This window comes from Staurois parvus, unplaced genomic scaffold (genome assembly GCF_062004578.1).
Source record: "Staurois parvus isolate SC_StPar_1 unplaced genomic scaffold, SC_StPar_1.0 ptg001098l, whole genome shotgun sequence".
Classification (NCBI taxonomy): domain Eukaryota; kingdom Metazoa; phylum Chordata; class Amphibia; order Anura; family Ranidae; genus Staurois; species Staurois parvus.
The window spans coordinates 1,272,024-1,285,996 of NW_028318894.1; the positions used below are offsets into that span (position 1 = coordinate 1,272,024).

At 46.8% G+C, this 13,973-nt stretch overlaps 1 protein-coding gene across 1 annotated transcript in view; it reads right to left on the reverse strand.

Moving 5' to 3' along the window:
- Window positions 1-13,973, reverse strand: part of LOC149440289 (uncharacterized) — a 70,996-nt gene that overhangs the window by 11,372 nt on the left and 45,651 nt on the right. Inside the window, exons 3-4 of the mRNA XM_089658824.1 lie at window positions 9,796-10,261; window positions 9,460-9,627 (exon numbers count right to left, since the gene is read on the reverse strand). Coding sequence (XP_089514950.1) covers window positions 9,460-9,627; window positions 9,796-10,261 — 634 coding nt within the window. The remainder of the gene's footprint in view (window positions 1-9,459; window positions 9,628-9,795; window positions 10,262-13,973) is intronic.

Genomic DNA, 13,973 nt, shown 5'->3' on the forward strand with positions numbered 1-13,973 from the left:
TGAAAACCTCCCCCTTCATTGCCATTTGAGTTATCTCATCAATCAAGAAGTCACCCTAATCTTCAGTCTGTCCTGGGGGTCTGTATATGACACCAATTCTAAGGGAAGATCCCTCTCTGGTAGGAAGGCAGACCCAGAGGGTTTCCAGTATTTCATTTGTTGTTTGAATTAAAGTTCTCCTTATGCTATGTCCTGAGCAACACCAACCTCACATTTGTTTCAGCCTGCTGGGGACAGAAATGATCCTCAACAATGACATCTCTGCCCCCATTTCTCAGTTTAAATGCATGTCCAAAAACCTCCTAAATTCCATAGTAAGGAGCTGAGCGCCCTTGTGTGAGGGATGCAGACCATCTCTATTGTACAGCTCAATGTCAGACCACCTGATGGCATCATGACTAACAGAACCAAAACCTTCAGCTTTGCACCAATCCTTTCACCAAACATTGGACTCTGCTATACCAAGTACTTCCTCTTGTTGTCCATTATGGACAGGTAAGACCTCTGAAAATATAACTGTACACCCTAACTGTTGAAGATCCTGTCCCAAATACTGAAATTCCTGTACAGAACACACATCATTCTGGGACAATAATTTGTGCCAAGGTACATGACACCACCAACGTTGCACTCTTCACTAGCTTTTTTGACAATTTTTAAAATGTTCCTTTTATCTCTTCTAACAGTAGCACCAGGTAGACATCTAACTTCCTTTGACACTTCAGCGTGATTTCCTAAATAAACACCTCTTACAACTGAATCACCAACAAGATGATGGCTTCTCCTTTTAGGAGCCTTTTCCACAACACTTGCCTGGAATGGAACCTCAGACAAAACAGCTTCTTTTGGCAAAGCACTTTTTTTCTCAGGGTCCTACTTCCTATCTCACAATCTTCTACGTTTGCAACCTTTGGATCTGCTTCTAGCTCAGAGAACCTGACCCAACAGTTGTCCACACCGTCCTTCTCCTGCGCAGTCTTTGAGGAAGAGGCGGCTTTTTGCAGGGCAGTTCAACAGAACAAATTGGCTAAGATGGCCTCCTGATCTCAGACTGCAGGGCACCAACCAATGAATATAGACAAGCAATGTCATCACGTAGGATAGAAATCTGCATACAAATGGGACAACATCCCAGCTTCCAAAAAGCACCACGAAAAACAAATGCCAAACAAGTACTGCACTGAACTAAACCAGACATTTTAAAGAAGATTTTTCTCAAACTGAAACACAAATACTAACCAAAGATAGCCGGCTGTTTCCAAACTCCTACAGTTTTCATCTCCTGCTGATCACACTCAGCACTTCTGTCCTGCTGCACTCCTGCACTTCCGACAAGCAAAGCCTACGGAGTCAACTCTACAGAGCTGTTGTCCCTCTGAAATACAACACTAATTAGGCTCCAGTTAGGACAACAGGTCACCTCTCTTACACACGCTAATTGACAACACCCAGCACTCGACACACGCTAATTGACAACACCAGGTAGTCTGCACACGCTAATTGACAACACCTGGTACTCTGCACACGCTAATTGACAACACCCGGTACTAAACACACGCTAATTGACAACACCCGGTACTGAACACATGCTAATTGACAACACCCGGTACTGAACACACGCTAATTGACAACACCCGGTACTGAACACACGCTAATTGATAACACCCGGTACTGGACACACACTAATTGACAACACCCGGTACTCGACACACGCTAATTGACAACACCCGGTACTCGACACACGCTAATTGACAACACCCGGTACTCGACACACGCTAATTGACAACACCCGGTACTCGACACACGCTAATTGACAACACCCGGTACTCGACACACACTAACTGACAACACCCGGTACTCAACACACGCTAATTGACAACACCCGGTACTCGACACACACTAACTGACAACACCTGGTACTCGACACACACTAACTGACAACACCTGGTACTCGACACACACTAATTTACAACACCCGGTACTGAACACATGCTAATTGATAACACCCGGTACTCAACATGCTAATTGATAACACCCGGTACTCAACATGCTAATTGATAACACCCGGTACTCGACACACACTAACTGACAACACCCAGTACTGAACACATGCTAACTGACAACACCCAGTACTCGACACACGCTAATTGAGAACACCCGGTACTCCACACAGGCTAACTGACAACACCCGACACTCGACACACTAATTGAGAACACCAGATACTTGATACACGCTAATTGATAACACCCAGCACTTGACACACGCTAATTGATAACATCTGGTGCTCGGATTGATAGTCATTTTCACTGTTTGTTTTTTGTATGGCATATTATTTGGTCAGTTCCACTTTTTGGTATATTCTTTATGGACCATTTTGAATGTATTTTTTATCAGGTCTATTCAATTGGTTTGATTTTTTGAAATCTAATTTACTTTGTTCTCTATACTACTTACAGTCCCATTGGGGGTTGTTTTGGTGCTCCCTAGTTGCTCTTGGTTCCTGGTGATTTACATCTGACCACTCTTGCTTTCTTGGATGGTACATTCCTCCGGGACCTGGAATCATGTCTCTCATCTTGGATGTCATCTATTTTACATATTGCTCTGACATATGTTGTTGTATTATTTTGGGATATGAGATAAAATTTCTGTTGACCATTTGTTTATTTTCTGGTATATATTTACCTATTACTATTTACATGTTTACTAGAAAGTTTCCTTGTCTTTATGCCCCCTGAAGATCTAAAATGCGGAATGATCGAAACACGTTGGGGTAAGTTTGTTTCCTGTGTGGCCTTTGACCTTGTGCAAAGAGTCTTTATGTAAGAACACTGTCAGAGTGATGTTTCCTTTAGAATTTATGTATTTTATACAAATAATGCGTATGTAATAAAGCTGACAATTCTTTTACCACAATGTCTTTTTGGATATACAGTGGTTCCTCGGCTTACGAATTTAATGTGTTCTATGGAACGTTTCATATTGTGAAAAATTTGTAAACTGAAATGCAGTTTCCCATAGGAATGAATTGAAAACCAATTAATCCGTTCCCGAGGTCAGAAAAAAGTCAAAAAGAGTCTTTTATCTGTTCAAAACTCTTTATAAAATACACTTTAAAGGCATAAATCCTACAGGGACATGATTAATCAAGCAATAACATTTCAAACATCCAAATTCAATGTTTAAAACATGGCAAACTTCAACTGTTCAATATTTAAAAACCTTTTCAAAACAATTTCAACACTTTTTGGAAGAGGAGAAGGAGGAGGAGGGCAACTGGGCAGCACTAACACAAGCAGGTTCTTTTTCATGTCTAGGCGGTTTTGGTAGAAACCTTTCCATTGCCTGCTGCCTCTGGTGCCTTTTAAGCATCCCTTGGAAAGGGAACATGATGTCGGTGTCAAAATTGTTCACAAGTCTCTGGGCTAGAGCCTTATCTGGATGGTGCTGCTGTACAAAAGTCTGTAGGTTTACCCGCATTTAGCATGCCTTGAGTTCCCTGGAAGAGAGCTGTTCCTCATTCGTTTCCTCCTCCTCAAATGAGATCCACTCCTCCATTGCCTCCTTCTGCAGTTCCACCAGGTCCTCGGTGGTTAGCTCACGGTCATGTCCCTCCACCAGCTCACAGACATCCTCCTCAGTCACCTCCAGCCCCATGGTCCTCCCCAAGGAAACATCCTCCTCCAACACTGTTGACTCTGGTGCAGGTGCAGAAGCATCGGAGTCAGGTGTCACAACACAATCTGGCCACAGGTTGCGCCAAGCATAATTTAGGTTTCTCTGGCTGACCCTGGCCCAGGCAATGGTGATAATCTGCGGACAGCTCACAATGTCAAAATGGTCTCTCCAAAATTCATGGAGGGTGAGGCTTGATGGATCTGTCATCTCAAAGCATCACCAGAAAAGCTCCCTTGTGTAGAGTTGTTTAAAATTAGAGATGATCTGCTGGTCCATTGACTGGAGTAGTGGAGTGGTGTTAGGCAGAAGGAACACGAGTGGTGTTAGGCAGAAGGAACATCTTTCTTGAGGCCTGGAGGATGAGCAGGAGCATTGGACATGAGCAGCATGGCCTTGAGTAGCAGGTTATTGTCCATAAGGTACTGCTTGACAGCAGGACCAAAAACCCACTGCACAAACAAGAGGCGTGTGACCCAAGTCTTTGGGTTGGACCGCCACAAAATGCTCAATTGCTCCTTCTTCACCTTCTTTCTTGAAGGCCCATGGGTTCTCTGAGTGGTAGACAAGCAGGGGCTTGATCTTAAGGTCCCCACTGGAATTGGCGCAGAACAGAATTGTGAGATGGTCCTTTATTGACTTGTGGCCAGGCAATGAGGTCTCCTCCTCTGTGACAAAAGTACGCTTTGGTATCCTCTTCCAGAAGAGCCCAGTCTTGTCGCAGTTGAAGACCTGCTGAGGAAGGTAGCCCTCTGAAGCCATGACCTCCAGGAACTCAGTAGCAAATTCCTCAGCTGCAGCAGCAACATCGGAAATCGTGGACTCTCCATGCCTGACCACGCTGTGGATGCCAGATCTGGTCTTGAACCTTTCGGACCACCCCCTGTTCACCTTGAAGCCTTCTGCATTGGCTGACGTTCCTGGCTATTGGTCGAGGAGGTCAGCATGCAAGGCTTTGGCTTTTTAGCAGATGATTCCCTCGGTCACTGTGTCTCCTGTATGCTGCTCCTCTTCAATCCAGAGCAGGAGCAACTTTTCAACCTCATCCAGAACAGGTGGCCGTTGCTTGGAGACCCTGGAGACTCCCTTGGCTTCATCTCTCCCAGTTATCTTCTCTTTCATCTTTAGGACGGTAGCGATTGTCGATGCACTCCTTCCATACTATTTGGTGAGGTCAGTCAATCACATTCCTCCTTCATGCTTCCTGATGATTTCTTTCTAGATCTTGAGCAGAATCCTCTCCTTCTTCCTCTTCCCAGCTTCCGCTGCTTTCTTGGGTGCCATGACACCACAGGCACTAAGTGAGCAGAAAATAAAAAAAATGCTTTCCACCCCACCCAGGCTCAGTGTTCCAGTCCAAGAGCCCCAAGACTATCCACACAAGATAATGGAAACCCCAAAAATCTGTCCACATGAGCAGGCATGGAAACCACCCCACAATGCAAAACACACAGTAACAGGCGTGTACAGCACATGAGCTGACATGGAAACCCCCCCACAATGCAAAACACACAGTAACAGGCATGTGCAGCACATGAGCTGGCATGGAAACCACCCCACAGTGCAAAACACACAGTAACAGGCGTGTACAACACATGAGCTGACATGGAAACCGCCCCACAATGCAAAACACACAGTAACAGGCATGTACAGCACATGAGCTGGCATGGAAACCACCCCACAATGCAAAACACACAGTAACAGGCGTGTACAGCACATGAGCTGACATGGAAACCACCCCACAATGTAAAACACACACAGTAACAGGCGTGTACAGCACATGAGCTGACATGGAAACCACCCCACAATGTAAAACACACACAGTAACAGGCGTGTACAGCACATGAGCTGACATGGAAACCACCCCACAATGTAAAACACACACAGTAACAGGCGTGTACAGCACATGAGCTGACATGGAAACCACCCCACAATGTAAAACACACACAGTAACAGGCGTGTACAGCACATGAGCTGACATGGAAACCACCCCACAATGCAAAACACACAGTAACAGGCATGTACAGCACATGAGCTGGCATGGAAACCATCCCACAATGCAAAACACACAGTAACAGGCGTGTACAGCACATGAGCTGACATGGAAACCACCCCACAATGCAAAACACACAGTAATAGGCGTGTACAGCACATGAGCTGACATGGAAACCCCCCCACAATGTAAAACACACAGTAACAGGCGTGTACAGCACATGAGCTAGCATGGAAACCACCCCACAATGCAGAACACACAGTAACAGGCGTGTGCAGCACATGAGCTGACATGGAAACCGCCCCACAATGCAAAACACACAGTAACAGGCATGTACAGCACATGAGCTGGCATGGAAACCACCCCACAATGCAAAACACACAGTAACAGGCGTGTACAGCACATGAGCTGACATGGAAACCACCCCACAATGTAAAACACACACAGTAACAGGCGTGTACAGCACATGAGCTGACATGGAAACCACCCCACAATGCAAAACACACAGTAACAGGCATGTACAGCACATGAGCAGCAGACATGGAAACCACCCCACAATGCAAAACACAAAGTAACAGGCGTGTACAGCACATGAGCTGGCATGGAAACCCCCCACAATGCAAAACACAAAGTAACAGGCGTGTACAGCACATGAGCTGGCATGGAAACCCCCCACAATGCAAAGCACACAGTAACAGGCATGTGCAGCACACGAGCTGACATGGAAACCACCCCACAATGCAAAACACACAGTAACAGGCGTGTGCAGCACATGAGCTGGCATTGAAACCGCCCCACAATGTAAAACACACAGTAACAGGCGTGTGCAGCACATGAGCTGACATGGAAACCGCCCCACAATGCAAAACACAAAGTAAAAGGCGTGTACAGCACATGAGCTGACATGGAAACCGCCCCACAATGCAGAACACACAGTAACAGGCGTGTGCAGCACATGAGCTGGCATTGAAACCGCCCCACAATGTAAAACACACAGTAACAGGCGTGTGCAGTACATGAGCTGACATGGAAACCGCCCCACAATGCAAAACACAAAGTAAAAGGCGTGTACAGCACATGAGCTGACATGGAAACCGCCCCACAATGCAGAACACACAGTAACAGGCGTGTGCAGCACATGAGCTGACATGGAAACCGCCCCACAATGCAAAACACACAGTAACAGGCGTGTACAGCACATGAGCTGACATGGAAACCGCCCCACAATGAAAAACACACAGTAACAGGCGTGTACAGCACATGAGCTGACATGGAAACCGCCCCACAATGCAAAACACACAGTAACAGGCGTGTACAGCACATGAGCTGGCATGGAAACCCCCCACAATGCAAAGCACACAGTAACAGGCATGTGCAGCACACGAGCTGACATGGAAACCACCCCACAATGCAAAACACACAGTAACAGGCGTGTACAGCACATGAGCTGACATGGAAACCGCCCCACAATGAAAAACACACAGTAACAGGCGTGTACAGCACATGAGCTGACATGGAAACCGCCCCACAATGCAAAACACACAGTAACAGGCGTGTACAGCACATGAGCAGCAGACATGGAACCCGCCCCACAATGCAAAACACACAGTAACAGGCGTGTACAGCACATGAGCTGACATGGAAACCACCCCACAATGCAAAACACACAGTAACAGGCGTGTACAGCACATGAACTGACATAGAAACCGCCCCACAATGTAAAACACACAGTAACAGGCATGTACAGCACATGAGCAGCAGACATGGAAACCACCCCACAATGCAAAACACAAAGCAACAGGCGTGTACAGCACATGAGCTGGCATGGAAACCCCCCACAATGCAAAGCACACAGTAACAGGCATGTGCAGCACACGGGCTGACATGGAAACCACCCCACAATGCAAAACACACAGTAACAGGCGTGTGCAGCACATGAGCTGGCATTGAAACCACCCCACAATGTAAAACACACAGTAACAGGCGTGTGCAGCACATGAGCTGACATGGAAACCGCCCCACAATGCAAAACACAAAGTAAAAGGCGTGTACAGCACATGAGCTGACATGGAAACCACCCCACAATGCAGAACACACAGTAACAGGCGTGTGCAGCACATGAGCTGACATGGAAACCGCCCCACAATGCAAAACACACAGTAACAGGCATGTGCAGCACATGAGCTGGCATGGAAACCCCCCACAATGCAAAGCACACAGTAACAGGCATGTGCAGCACACGGGCTGACATGGAAACCACCCCACAATGCAAAACACACAGTAACAGGCGTGTGCAGCACATGAGCTGGCATTGAAACCGCCCCACAATGCAAAACACACAGTAACAGGCGTGTACAGCACATGAGCTGACATGGAAACCGCCCCACAATGAAAAACACACAGTAACAGGCGTGTACAGCACATGAGCAGCAGACATGGAACCCGCCCCACAATGCAAAACACACAGTAACAGGCGTGTACAGCACATGAGCTGACATGGAAACCACCCCACAATGCAAAACACACAGTAACAGGCGTGTACAGCACATGAGCTGGCATGGAAACCCCCCACAATGCAAAGCACACAGTAACAGGCATGTGCAGCACACGAGCTGACATGGAAACCACCCCACAATGCAAAACACACAGTGACAGGCGTGTACAGCACACGAGCTGGCATGGAAACCACCCCACAATGTAAAACACACAGTAACAGGCGTGTACAGCACATGAGCTGGCATGGAAACCCCCTACAATGCAAAGCACACAGTAACAGGCATGTGCAGCACACGAGCTGACATGGAAACCACCCCTCAATGCAAAGCACACAGTAACAGGCATGTGCAGCACACGAGCTGACATGGAAACCGCCCCACAATGAAAAACACACAGTAACAGGCGTGTACAGCACATGAGCTGACATGGAAACCGCCCCACAATGCAAAACACACAGTAACAGGCGTGTACAGCACATGAGCAGCAGACATGGAACCCGCCCCACAATGCAAAACACACAGTAACAGGCGTGTACAGCACATGAGCTGACATGGAAACCACCCCACAATGCAAAACACACAGTAACAGGCGTGTACAGCACATGAGCTGGCATGGAAACCCCCCACAATGCAAAGCACACAGTAACAGGAATGTGCAGCACACGAGCTGACATGGAAACCACCCCACAATGCAAAGCACACAGTAACAGGTGTGTACAGCACATGAACTGACATAGAAACCGCCCCACAATGTAAAACACACAGTAACAGGCGTGTACGGCACATGAGCTGACATGGAAACCCCCCCACAATGCATGCAAATGATGAAGCTCAGCTCCCCACCTTTCCACCACTTGAGAAATGCACCAAAAAAGTTCCAAAAAGTCCAAAAACCTCTGCAAACAAATTTCAGAATGGCTACAAAACTCGATGCAAAAACCGCTCCAACTCCTCCACATTCAACGCCTCGTGCTACCCAGACTCCAGCATGCACGAGGGCGGCACTATAAACCTCCCAGGTGCAATGCATCCTGGGGAAACTTGCTTTGTAGTGCACAAAAAATCATAACCCGAGGCATTATTTTCAATGGATTTTTATTTGTAACATGAAAATTAGGTTAACCGAGGCGTTCATAAACCGAGGTACACCTGTATGTATAATTTATCACTGCTGCAATAAAGTCCCATTGGGGGGTCTTCTGACACATGTATTCAGTGAGGAACATTTCCCTCACTCAAGACAGGAAAGTGGCTTCTCCCCCGTGTGAGATCTCTGATGTGTGTAAAGATCAGACTTCACTGAAAAACATTTCCCGCACTCAGAACAAGAAAACAGCTTCTCCCCCGTGTGAGATCTCTGATGTCTGTAAAGAATTGACTTCCTTGAAAAACATTTCCCGCACTCAGGACAGGAAAATGGTTTCTCCCCGGTGTGAGATCTCTGATGTGTGTAAAGATTGGATGTCTTTGAAAAACATTTCCCACACTCAGGACAGGAATACTTTTTCTCCCCCATGTGAGACTTCTGATGTTTGTAAAGATTGAACCTCTCTGAAAAACATTCTCCGCACTCAGGACAGGAATACTGCTTCTCCCCCGTGTGCAATCTGTGATGTGTGTAAAGATTGGATTTTGCTGAAAAACATTTCCCACACTCAGGACAGGAATACGGCTTCTCCCCCGTGTGCAATCTCTGATGTGCGTAAAGATTGGATTTCACTGAGAAACATTTCCCGCACTCAGGACAGGAATATGGCTTTTCCCCCGTGTGCAATCTCTGATGTGCGTAAAGACTGGTCTTGTCTGAAAAACATTTCCCGCACTCAGGACAGGAATAAGGCTTCTCCCCTGTGTGAGATCTCTGATGTTTGTAAAGATTGCTCTTCTGCGAAAAACATTTTCCGCACTCAGGACATGAATATGGCTTCTCTCCCGTGTGAGATCTCTGATGTGTGTTAAGATTTGACTTACGTGAAAAACATTTCCCACACTCAGAACAAGAATGTGACTTCTCTCCTGTGTGAGATCTTTTATGCACATTAAGTTTTGATTTATAACGGAAACCCTTCCCGCACTCAGTACAGGAGAAGCTCTTCCCTGTTGGAAGGCCGGCCCGGTCCCGCACAGTCTGAGGTTCCTCAGGATACGAGGAATCCGATGGTCCATCTACACTGGGTGGTGCCGGATGGACATTGGAGGGAGCCGGGTTTTCTCCTGGACTATACTGTGTGATGTCCTCATCTTCTACTTTCCAGTCTGGAGACAAAGTGAGACAATCCTCGGAGGTTTTCCTCATCTCCCGGCCATGGACTAAAATACAAAGACAAAGAGGATTACTAGACAGGAGCTGATTGGTTCCCCCAAACCAGGACTCCACCCACATCAGGCAGCTTGGTCTCTGAGGAGCTTATAATTCCACCCTCAAGGGAACTAGGAAATGGCTCCTCTGATCTCCTACCAGGTCATTTCTTTATTCATGGACCTTAGTCAGAGAGTGAGGAAACAACCAGAACTGTCTTTTATAGGAGGGACAGTGATGAGGGGATTATAGGACGAGGGTCCCCACCCCCTCTATCACTCATCGCCATCTTCCCAACACAAGTACTGCACTTCCTTATTTAGTCCATGATTTAGTCATGAAGAACAGCGGGGCTGAGCCCCACCAGAGGTCAGAGAGTGAGGATGGGGGGAGAACAACCAAGATGAAGACTGGACTGATCCTGAAGACCACCATCATTGGGGTATTGACTCCTCCCTCATTATCACTTTCTGTTTAAGGGTTCAAAGTTGGAGGATGTTATCACATTATTATCACCATGTAAAACTCTGTGCTCCAATCACATCATCCGATATAAAATGTCCAGCTGGGAGGAAATGGGTGTAACAAAAGAGAATACATATTATGTGTATATATAGCAGTGGGGGGAGGGGGGAGAGCAGACGTCAGGAGTATGTAATGTACAATACAGAGTATATAGTGCAGGGGTCAGGAGTATGTAATGTACAACATAGAGTATATAGTGCAGGGGTCAGGAATATGTAATGTACAACATAGAGTATATAGTGCAGAGGTCAGGAGTATGTAATGTACAACAGAGTATATAGTGCAGGGGTCAGGAGTATGTAATGTACAACATAGAGTATATAGTGCAGGGGTCAGGAGTATGTAATGTACAACATGGAGTATATAGTGCAGGGGTCAGGAGTATGTAATGTACAACAGAGTATATAGTGCAGGGGTCAGGAGTATGTAATGTACAACATAGAGTATATAGTGCAGGGGTCAGGAGTATGTAATGTACAATATAAATTATACAGTGTAAGGGTCAGGGCTCATAATATTGGTATTCAGTAATCAGTGGAACATTAAATGTTTACTGTAGACAAGTTGCAGAGATCCCACACCGCTGCCTCCCATCTCCTGAGACTGCACTCAGTGACTTGGGTCTGAGACACTACAGACATATCCCTCCACCCGGCACAGCCAGCAGAACACAGAGCAAGGAACCCTGGGAGAAATGTTCTGTCAGAGATCTTACTAGATCTGGAGATGAGGAAGGACACCCAAGACACACCCCAGGTGTCTAGGTCTAGTATTGCTTGTGCTGAAAAACATTTTGCTGCCAGCTGAACCCCAGAACCTCCATAAATCCAGTCTAGATACATAAATTGTGTCTGCAGCACAGAGAAGGAAGATTATCCGAGAGAAATCCAGGAATACAGGACGGGGAACACAGCTCAGGAAAGTGACCAGGGGATTACAGGCTGATATCACCCAGTCCCCGCCCTACTCTGGACCAATCAGTGAGCAGTATGGGTGGAGGAATGGATTTAGTGTTCATGACCCACCTGTGCTGATCTCTGTAGGAGTGTCCTCCTCTATAAATGTCCCCGTTATTCCATCCTCCTCCATAGACTGCTGATCATCCCTCACATACGCCTCTTCTTCTTCTGCTTTCACCTCAAATTCTGTATCGATTGGATCTCCACTCTAAATCAAGGAAATGAGAGAAAATCATCTGTAAAATGTAAGGTCACATAAAAAAAAAAAAAAACACACATCATCTTTACAAGTCCATGTTCTAGATGCTCCATCCCACCCACCTTGTAATAGTGAGGGATGGTGTGACCTTCCTGTGTGGAATCCCGGGAATACAGAGGACGGGGACATCTCTCTGGTTGGATCCTGTAGCTGGATGACTCCACCATGGTGTCCTGGTACAGATCTTTGTGTCCTTTTAGAAGCTCTGACTCCTCCATCCCCCCATCCTCATCCTCCTCCTCTTTTATCTCTTCTTTAACCTCAACTTTAGGATCTCTCAGGTTTCCACTCTGAATATATAATAAAAATGACATCAATGGTAACAATGCAGATAATGTACAGATCCTAATGATACTATCAGTGATTGTTCCTCATCTACCTGATGATGGTGAGGGATGGTGTGACCTTCCTGTGTGGAATCCCGGGAATACAGAGGATGGGGACATCTCTCTGGTGGGTTCCCATGACTGGATCCATCTGTAGGAAACACACACACTGACTGAATCCATTGTTTCTATGTGTTTATCAGATGATGGGGGATCTAGGTGGATCCTCCGTACTGCTCTCTCCTTTACAATAAAGTCTCCTCTTACCCGGTGATGTGAGGGGCGGCTGATTGTCCATCATGACGTCCTTGTAGAGATCCTTGTGTCCTTCTAAATACTCCCACTCCTCCATGGAGAAATAGACAGTGACACCCTGACACCTTATAGGAACCTGACACACACAATGATACAGTCACCATCCAGACACATCCCTTGTCTGTTACTGGAGAATGTCCCAGAATTCCCGGCACCGCTCACCTCTCCTGTCAGCAGCTCAGTGATCTCTCTGGTGACTTCTAGAATCTTCTTCTTCTTTCTCTCTTCTATCAGGGAGGGAGGTGGAGGCAATGTGATGTCATATGATCTCCAGACTTCACAGGAGGAAAACTCTACATCTGAACACAAATAGTCACATCAAATGATATTCCCAGAATCCTCCTCACCTCTCCATTCAGGTCTCCATTTTATTAAAGCCCCACTTCAGGCTGAGGTATAATTCCCCCCACAGGACCCCCACACTACGCAGGGTATAGGCTTGTTCTAACTATTGAGAATACCAAGGGACACCCACATTCTAAGAGCATCAGAAAAAGAAGCCAGCCGGAGGGACATTTTGAGGAGAAGCTGTGAGATCAGTGTGATGTCATAGGATTCTCTGACTCTGGTTGGAAGGACATTGGGAGGAGAACTGTGTGGTCAGTATGATGCAGGGGTGGACTGACAACTCATGGGGCCCCCGGGCAATAGGGGATCATGGGGCCCCTGTGTCCTTGCCCAAACTCAAAAAAGCCTATGAAAAAGGTACAATGGGCATCTCATGGGGCCCCCAACTGACCCTGGGCCCTCGGGCAGTGCACGAGTTTCCGAATGGTCAGTTCACCCCTGGTATGATGTCATAGGATTCTCTGACTCTGGTTGGAGGGACATTGGGAGGAGGAGCTGTGAGGTCAGTGTGATGTCATAGGATCCTCTGACTCTGGATGGAGGGACATTGGGAGGAGGAGCTGTGAGGTCAGTGTGATGTCATAGGACATATAGACTCTGGATGGAGGGACATTTGGATGGGGAGATTTGAGGGGTCCTCTATATGATGCTCCTGTATAAACCAAATCCTAGTTCCTGGGTGCGTCCTACCTCTCCTAAACTGAAGAGTGACCTTTGACCTTTACCATCCAGAAATCTGTCCGGAATCTGTGGAAGTAAGCTGTCATGTGATCAGGTG